This window comes from Cebus imitator, unplaced genomic scaffold (genome assembly GCF_001604975.1).
Source record: "Cebus imitator isolate Cc_AM_T3 unplaced genomic scaffold, Cebus_imitator-1.0 Scaffold260, whole genome shotgun sequence".
NCBI lineage: Eukaryota > Metazoa > Chordata > Mammalia > Primates > Cebidae > Cebus > Cebus imitator.
Window position 1 is genome coordinate 1,558,885 of NW_016107575.1, and position 9,726 is coordinate 1,568,610.

A 9,726-nucleotide genomic window follows, 5' to 3' on the forward strand; every position below is an offset into this window, starting at 1 on the left:
CCGTAATCCCAGCAATTTGGGAGGCCGAGGTGGGCAGATCACTTGAGCTCAGGAGTTTGAGACCAGGCTGGAAAACATGGCAAAAACCCTTCTCTACAAAAAAAAATTTTTTAATTAGCTGGGTGTGGTGGTGTGCACCAGTAGCCCCAGCTGCTCAGAGTGAGACCAAGGTGGGAGAATTGCTTGAGCCCAGGAAGTTGAGTCTGCAGTGAGCCATGGTCGTACCACTGCACTCCAGCCTGGGCAACAGAGTAAGACCCTATCTCAAAAAAAAAAAAAAAAAAAAAAAAAAAGGAAAAGGGAAGGGGAAAGGGCTGACAGCATTGCACATTCTCCATCCCACAGAACATCATGAGGCACGGCAGCTCCTCCAAAGCTTCTGCATGGATGCTGTGGCACTCTGGTTCCTTGGGAAACAGGAAAGGATGGAATAAACAGGAGTGAGGAGAGACATTTCCTCCTTTGAAACTGCAAGGAAAAAAAAAAAACAATTTCTGAAAAGAAAAGGCAAAATGCAACATTTTATCTCAACCTAGGGAGCATGAGATCTGGCTGTGAGGAAAGGATACATTTTCAAGTTAGCTTTCACTATGGCTTTCTCTTCCCTTTTCAAGGGAGAAGATATTAAGAAGAAAATAAAGTGAACTCTCAGGTGTTCATTAAAGTTAAATCCTGGCTGGACATGGTGGCTCACGACTGCAATCTCAGCACTTTGGGAGACCAAGGTGGGCAGATCACTTGAGGAGTTCAAGACCAGCCTGGCCAATATGGCAAAACCCCGTCTCTACTAAAAATATAAAAATTAGCCAGGCATGGTGGCTTGTGCCTGTAATCCCAGCTACTTGCGAGACTGAGGCAGGAAAATTGCTTGAACCCAGGAAGTGGAGGTTGCAGTAAGCTAAGATCACGCCACTGCACTCCAGCCTGGGCGACAGATTGAGATTCCATCTAAAAAAAACCCAAAAAGTTAAATCCTGTGCAGACTGGCAGAACTAGAATAAGGAAATATATCCTTATTTCATTTTGTCCAGTGCTGAGCATTTATTTGTAATTTCATTTCAGGCAGGGCGCAGTGGCTCATGCCTGTTATCCCAGCACTTGGGGAGGCCAAGGTAAGAGGATCGCTTCAGCCCAGGAGTTTGAGACCAGCCTGGGTAACAGTGAAACTTTGTGTCTACAAAAAATAAAAAGACTGAAAATAATTAGCTGGGCATGGTGGCACACAGTCCAGCTACGTGGGAGGCTAGTCCCAGCTCCTTGGGAGCTGAGGCAGGAGGATCACTTTTGAGTCCAGGAGGTCAAGGCTGCAGTGAGCTGTGATCGTGCCACTGTACTCCAGCCTGGGTGACAGAGCAAGACTTTTGTCTCAAAATTGTCTCAAAAAGAAAAAAAATGTAGAAATGTTTCCTTTCAGTACAGCTCAGGGAACATAGAAAGGTCAGGGGAACAGTCACCGACCTAAGGTTCAACTGGGTAAGAAAACACTGGCTAGCGTGGGGACACTAAGATGAGACCACATCCACAGTGCAACTGGAAAGAAAACTCCGAGGCCAATGCCAGACAAGAGGTTCAATAAGAAAACAGGCGGCTCTCAACTTACAACCGGGCGATTCATCCACACGGAGCACAGTCTTCCACAATGGGAAAGGGCATGCTTTTCACAGAACAGATGGAAACGAAGCCACCCCAGCGCCTCAGGTGAAGGAGCATGTGACCCAGCAATGCTGTGGGGTCGCGTGAGCTCACCCGGGAGCACTCAGGATTGGGAAACACTATGGCACTGATAACGTTCTGAATCTCAGCCCTCACGATATATAGATTTCAATAACGAAATGGAGATTTATTATGAAAGTCAGTTTATTGTCCTTTTCTGTGTTTCGTATTTTCCCTTTTTGTCAGTAAATAAGCAATACACTGATTGGAAATCTGCATGATTAAATAACATCAACAAGTTCATAAACACACCCCATATCAGAGTATAAAGCAAGAGGTTGAAAAATATTCCCTAACCCAATGCAAATTAGGAATCCCTCAAAATTGCACATTCTCCTCCTAGCTTGCTTATATAATTAAAAAAAAAATATATATATATATATATATATATGTATACAGAAGGATCTTAAAATATTGATCACTAGTACAGAATTCACAGCCCTGAAGATATATATATTTTTCTAAAGAATGAATACCCCGCAGGTCCTGGTAATCCATTAATGTGATTCAATGTCACAGATAGTCCTCAGCTTCTGATGTTTGGACTTTACAGTGGTGCGAAATGGTTGCAATTTCAACATAATGTACAGTAGTCAATAAATGACATGATATATTCAACACTTGATTATAAAATAGAGTTTGTGTTAGATGATTCTGCCCAACTGTAGGCTGATCTAAGTGTTCTGAGTATATAGGGTAGGTGAGGCAAGCTATGACGTCCAGTAGATCAGGTGTACGAAATACATTTGACTTCCGATGGGTTTACTGGGACATAACCCCATCATAGGGCAAAGCGCATCTGTACTTGACACTTACTAGAACAAAAGGTCTTTCCCTTTTCTCTAATTCTAGTCTTCTGCTGAGGTAACTCCATAAACCCGGCTGTGCCAGAGATCAATCCTCTAAAAATAGACTAAGCAGATTAGCATCCTAGAGGATCCTAAGGTTCCCAGACAACAAATCTGGGGCTGAGTGCTTGAGTTGCGAGTTACACATCGGAATGTTCAAGATAACTGATGTCCTTGAAAGGAAGACTAAATACTTCCAGGAGTCCAAGCTCATTTGAATGAAGATGGAGGAGAACAAGTTGACAATAATTTGAAGATATTTGTGCTTCTGGGCTGAATGGCTTTGAGATCAGACAGAGTGGCTGAGCCAGTCAGGAGGCATGTGGTGTGAGCTTTCCCACCACGGTGAACAGAGGGATTCTTTGTCCAAGGCAGGCTTGCAGCTCAGTCCAGCTTGAGCATTTTATCAGGATTTGATGCTTGAAAGATCAGCCACTCTACGTAAACTTCATTACCAAAGTGAAATGCAATGATCTCTTCCATTTGTGGAACAAATCACCAATACAAACCACGCGTGGCTTTCCCTCCTGTTCACTCAATTTTCCAGGCTAGAGAAAGTCCAAGTCCAAAACAACAGTTAAGGCTAAACCTCAACGTGCCAAACAAAGACGATGGCAGAGTCAGAGGTCATTCTGCACATTCATGAAACAACAACAAAAATCGTCAACAGTAATTCCTGTAGTGTAAAAAACTAGCGCAGCCTTCACGGCTGGTCAGATCTCAGGTGGCTGGCAGTGTTGAGACGGTCTGACAGTCCAAGGTCATGCTGGAGCTCCTGGACAAACCCCGAATAGGGCAGATTCGAAGCCCTAATGGTCCTCATGTGGCTGACATTGTTCTGTCTCTCGGGCACCAGTCACTCCCTCAATATGTGAGCTTGTCTCCTTCGCATGAGAGAGAATATTTCCTTCACTATTAACGGCGAGATAAACACAATTGTACAACTTGTCTGTGAAGAGAAAATTGTATTAAATATACAGCAACAGTTTAATTATTTGTTAGAGCGTCATGTTTTGAACATAATAATAGATTTGGACAATTACATTCATTTTGACTTCATACAAAGATAACGTTTAATCTTCAATGAATTAGAAAATGATTTTGAAAATTAGGGCTAATAGTACAAAACACTTAACATCACATTTCAGTTGCCAAAAAAAGAATGAAGTACACAAATAATTTGCCACAGGCAGAGCAGAGAATTGAGACCAGAGGCACAGATTAACAACAATGATCCTTATCATAGATCAAGTTTCTCTCTACCACAATTCCTAGTACGATCACACCAGAAAGCTCATCAGAAGATCCTTCCCTCTACTTAGCATGGATGTCAGAAATGGAACACAAGTTATATGGCCCAGTCTTTGGAAGCTAGATGGGAATTAGATGAAAGCTCCGAGGAATTCCTGGAGTTGGACTATCCCAGGGCTCCTTGAACAAGGCAAGAGGACAGCTGCCTGGAGCAGGGGTGGCAGAGGCTGCCTTCAATTACACCGCCCTGGACTGGAGGACATGATACTGAGTGCATCCTGGTACATTCCAGACTCTCTCAGGTAGTCGTCCTGTCTTGAGCACTGTCCCATCAATAACGTGCCTGCGTATGTCACAGCTCATAACAGAGAGCAACTTGTCTTTTTTTTTTTTTTTGAAACAGAGTCTGGCTGAAGTGCAGTGGCACCATCTCGGCTCACTGCAACCTCCACCTCCCGGGTTCAAGTGATTCTCCTGCCTGTCTCCTGAGTAGCTGGAACTACAGGCACGTGCCAGCATGCCCAGCTAATTTCTGTATTTTTAGAAGAGATGGGGCTTCACCATATTGGTCAGAATGGTCTCGATCTCTTGACCTCGTGATCTGCCCGCCCTGGCCTCCCAAAGTGCTGGGATTACAGGTGTGAGCCAATGCGCCCGGCCTCGAGAGCAACATTTTAAAAGCACAAAGCCTCAGGAGTTTAAGACCAGCCTAGGCAACATGGCGAAACCCCCTCTACAAAAAATTCAAGAAGTTAGCAAGGCGTGGTGGCACACACCTGTAGTCCCAGCTAATCAGGAGGCTGAGGTGGGAGGACCACCTGATCCCAGGAGGTCAAGGCTGTAGTGAGCTGTGATTGTGCCACTGAACTTCAGCCTGGATGACAGAATGAGACCCTGTCTCAAAATAAATAAATAAATAAAAACAAGGCCTTATTCTGTATTGGCTATTTCCAAGAAAGTACTGAATCCCAGCCAAGAATGTCTAGGGCATAATAAATATTTCCTCAAGAAACTACCACTATTTTAGAACCAAGATACGTAACAGTGTTAATTACAGCAATGCTTCTGTTTTAACTCTGTGTTGCTTAGTGTACATTGTAATTTGCTTCAGAATTTCCAAATTATATTCTGCAGATAGAGGGTAGCCTGGAAGAGTACACTGATTTGGGGCTGTTGATTCTTTAAATAAGTCTCTTATTGTTGTTTTTCTGAAATAATAAATGGCAATATTCATTAGACAGAGGTCAAGAGCAAACTGAGAGCCTTTTTCTTTCTTAAAAAGAAGACTGTGAGGCCAGGTGTGGTGGCTCACACTGTAATCCCAGCACTTTGGGAGGACGAGGCGGGTGGATCACCTGAGGTCAGGAGTTCAAAACCAGCCTGGCCAATATGGTAAAACCCCATCTCTACTAAACATACAAAAATTAGCCAGGAGTGGTGGCAGGTGACTGGAATCCCAGCAGCTCAGGAGGCTGAGGTGGAAGAATCACTTGAACCTGGTAGGCGGAGGCTGCAATGAGCCGAGATCACACCACCGCACTCCAGCCTGCGTGACAGAGCAAGACTCTGTCTCAAAAAAAAAAAAAAAAAAAAGAACAATGTGTCTTTTAGATTAATAAAATGTTACTTTTCATAAAGGGGCCTTTTAAAGCAATCAGCAGTTTTGCTGGTTTCAAGAAATGACTTAAGTAAATGCTTTCAACTTAATAAGAAAAATGACTTTTTTTTTTTTAAAGGGCACACACTTACCATGAGAATGAAAAAGTAGAAAACCCACATCCATCCTAGCTTGTCCCGGATCAGAGACACTAAATACTAAAAGGGAGAAAAAAATACAATATAATTCTTTATAAAGTAGATTAAACACGGCTATTTTAGAAAATAAGAAGGGAGCAGGGTTTGTATGTTTTGAAGTTTACCAAGCTCTTCCACATACATGTACCTGCTGTGATTAATGGCCTCATTTTGTAAGCATGCAGAGTCCAAATGGAAAAACTGTATGACAGAAGTTGTCAGTTCAGGTTTATTTTTATTCACTTTGCTATTTAGAGAGGAAGATGAACATCCGAAAGCCACTCCCATTTAATCATTCTTTCTTCCAATGAAAGGTACTATAATTGATGCTTCCAAAACCATTTGTCCTTAAGTATGCCACTCATTTTCCAATTACGCCGTTTGCTTATAGTACTGCTACACTACCTTCACATTCTGCAGCATATTCTTTTACTTTTCTTTCAATTATTGAAAAGGATCTAATTGCACTTATTTAACCCATTTTCTTTTTTTATCTTATTATGGTTAAGATATAACTGACATAAAATTTGCCATTTTAACCATGTTTAAGTGTACAATCCATTGGTGTCAGTTACACTCATACAACCATCACCACCATCTATTTCCAAACTTTTTCATCATCCAAACAGAAACTCTGTACCTATTAAGCAATTAACTGCCCAACTCCCCAGCCCCTGGTAACCTCATCTTTCTGGTTCTATGGATTGGCCTATTGTAGATATTTTGTGTAAATGGAATAACAGTATTTGTCCTTTTATGTCTGGTTTGTTTCACTTAGCATAATGCTTTCGAGGTAGACTGCATTAGAACTTCAGTCCTTTTTTTTTTTTTTTTTTTGGAGATGGAGTCTTGCTCTGTCGCCCAGGCTAGAGTGCAGTGGGGCAATCTCCACTCACTGCAACCTCCATATCCCAGGTTCCAGCGATTCTCCTGCCTCAGCCTCCCAAGTAGCTGGGATTACAGGCTCGATCCACCATCCCTGGCTAATTTTTGTATTTTTAGTAGAGACAGAGTTTCACCATGTTGGCCAGGCTGGTCTCAAACTCCTGACCTCACGATCCACCCGCCTTGGCTTCCCAAAGTGCTAGGATAACAGGTATGAGCCACTGCACCTGGCCCTTCATTCTTTTTTCTTTTCTTTCCTCCCCTACTCCTCAGCTCCAACTTCATTCTCTTCACGTGGATACCAGTTATCCCAATATTACTTACTGAGAGACCATCCTTTCCCCATTGAATGGTCCTGGTACCTTTGTCAAAAATCAGTTTGGTCACAGACACAAAAGGGCAACCCATATTATTTGATCACATTATTACTGAAATGTACATATGAAAAAAATTAATGCAGAACAACTGTGTGATTTATATTAGATCACATCATGTGAAGCAAAAAAGCAGAGATCTAATCATCCATTAAAGGAAGCACAGGGGTGCTCCAAACTCGGACTGCAACTTTGCCTTTTTTTTTTTTTTTTTTTTTTTTTTTGAGACAGAGTCTCGGCCAAGCAAAGTGGCTTATTCCTATAATCCTAGCACTTTGGAAATCTGAGGCAGGAGGATCACTTCATTCCAAGAGTTTAAGACCAGTCTGGGCAATGTGGTGAAACCCCATCTCTAAAAAAAATACAAAACTTAGCTGGGTGTGGTGGTGCATACCTGCAGTCCTAGCTATTTGGGAGGCTGAGGTGGGAAAATCGCTTGAGCCCCAGAAGGCAGAGGTTGCAGTGAACCAAGATTGTGCCACTGCACTCCAGCCTGGGTGACAGAGCCAGACCCTGCCGCAAAAACAACTAAAAATAGAGAGACAGGGTCTGAGTCTGTCACCCAGGCTGGAATGGAGTGGTGTGATCATGGCTCACTGCAGCCTTGACTTCCCAGGCTCAAGCAATCCTCCCGTCTCAGCCTCCCAAGTAGTTGGGACAGGCACACATCACGATGCCCGGCTAATTTTTTATTTTTTTGTAGAGATGAGGGTCTCACTATGTTGCTCAGGCTGGTCTTGAACTCCTGGCCTCAGCAATCCTCCTGCCTTGGCCTCCCAAAGTGCTGGGATTACAGGCATGAGCCACCACACCCAGCCTCATGCACAAGTTTTAATGTGGACATTTGTTCTCATTTCTCTTGGGCAGATACTGCAATTGAATCTTACTGAACCCCCAGTATGTGTCAAAAAAAAGCACTAAGCATTGGAAACACAAAAATGAAGGCAGCAAGCAGAGCACTTGCCATGGTGTATCACCTTTACACCAAGACAGGTGCCTACCAGAGGACCACATCAACCGCCATGGCAACCTGAAGGAGAAACAATTCTTTACTTGGGAAGTCAGGGAAAGATGGGGGCAACAAAGTTATTCAGGGTAAGTTGGTATACTGGCTAAGAAAAGGACTGACAGTGTTTAACACTAAGTCACAGAGTTTGGGATGGGAAATCATTCAAAACTCACCATGGAAGAGGAATGAGTAAAGCTAACAATGATCTACTCGGGACATGCTTCCCCAACCACGAAGGTCAGTCTAGGACCCGAGTTCACAGTGAGGGATCTAGGTACTGGCAGGTGAGGCGCTCTAAATAAAAGCAAACTTCCTGAAATACTCATTATTATCCACCCATTTAGTTTGTGAAGAAAACATTCGTAAAGAAAGATAACTTCAAATAATATAATGTTGAAAAAGGGTGCCTAATGCAGTCACTCTCTACCCCATAGATGAAGCTGTCGGGACTGATGGCTAGGAGCATTTTTTGATTCCCACACCAGAGCATGATCAGGTAAGCACATTTCTCAAGCCTTTGCTAAGGTTTTTGTTTGTTTGGGTTTTTTGCCCTTTAGTCTTACAGTAAAATATACTAAGCCTATCAGTCATTCATTCTACAATCATTCCACAAGTAATGTCTACTGTGTGCCAGGCACTGCACTAGGTACAACGGCCATGGAAGAACATACACAAAATGCTGCACTCAGGAAGCTTACATTACAGTGGGAAGAACAGACATTAACAAGTGTATACAGACTATTCAAACACGGCTAGGTAGTCAATGTATTAAGATGCCTTACTTTACCTCAATACTTGCTCTCTCATTAACCACTAGCAATCAGACATCAGCAATTCACCCCCACCAAGGAAGCAACAACAATCTTCAAGGCCATTAATGACCTCCTAGATGTCACAACTAAGAGCCTAAGAGACAAATCCCTCAGTTCTCCTTCTCCTGACCTCTCTGCGTCCATGACCTTACTAACACCTTCTCAAACACAGCTCTCCTGACTACAGGTTACTCTGCTGTCTTCCTCTTTCTTTGACCACTGGGCATTCCCTGAGGCTTGGCCAGCATTCTTTTTCCCATTACATAAAAAACCCACTTCCACAGGTTCAACTATTTTTATCCATACAGATGACTCTCAAATCCATATTTTTACAAAATTCATACTCTGTGATCTGTAGTGGCATATCCTAGAAGAGGCATAATTCACGACTGTCCCAGAAAAGAGATACCTGTCCCAGAGAAAGCCTCAATTTGTGCCAAAAAAAAAAAAAACAAAAAAAAAAAAAAAAAAAAAAAGGTCAATGTAAATAGTTCTGACTAAGTATAGCAGGCCAATCTTAGCGTAGGGATCTCAAACATCCAAGTGCAGAACAATTACCAAAAAGGCTTGTTGAAAATATAGATCCGTAGGTTCTAACTCAGTGAGTCTGCAGTACACTTGGTGTTCTGTACTTTAATGAGTATCCCAGATGATTCTGATAGCCGACATTCATGAGCCGCCCTTTGAGATACAGTCATAGATTTTTGGACACACAGGAAGCAGAGCAAGTGATTCAGAAGCAGCTGCAGAGTCCATGGCCATGTCTGGTGGGGCCCAGGAAGGAACGTGTATGCAGTAGAGTGTCTGGGAGAGGGAGACGGGAGACAGCAAAGGTGGTGTCCACATGCCAGGTGGGGATAACAAGAAGCACCCCCTGCCATGGAATACCAAGTTCAGCCTGGAAAGAAGGGAGTGGTGGGCTGGGGCAGAAGGGTCTGTCTGTCTCATGAGGTTTTAGCTTATTTGCAGACAGAATCTAGAAGTATAAGTAAAAAAAAGGACTGAAAAAAATGGAGGGTCCTTCCACAATGGGATGTATC

At 42.9% G+C, this 9,726-nt stretch overlaps 1 protein-coding gene across 1 annotated transcript in view; it reads right to left on the bottom strand.

The window, feature by feature from the left end:
- Nucleotides 1–1,842: 1,842 nt before the first annotated feature.
- Nucleotides 1,843–9,726, bottom strand: part of SLC37A3 (solute carrier family 37 member 3) — a 58,016-nt gene continuing 50,132 nt past the window's right edge. Inside the window, 4 exon segments of the mRNA XM_037728271.1 lie at nucleotides 1,843–3,305; nucleotides 3,308–3,403; nucleotides 3,406–3,510; nucleotides 5,562–5,627. Of these exon segments, the coding sequence (XP_037584199.1) occupies nucleotides 3,265–3,305; nucleotides 3,308–3,403; nucleotides 3,406–3,510; nucleotides 5,562–5,627 (308 nt within the window). The 3' untranslated portion in view covers nucleotides 1,843–3,264.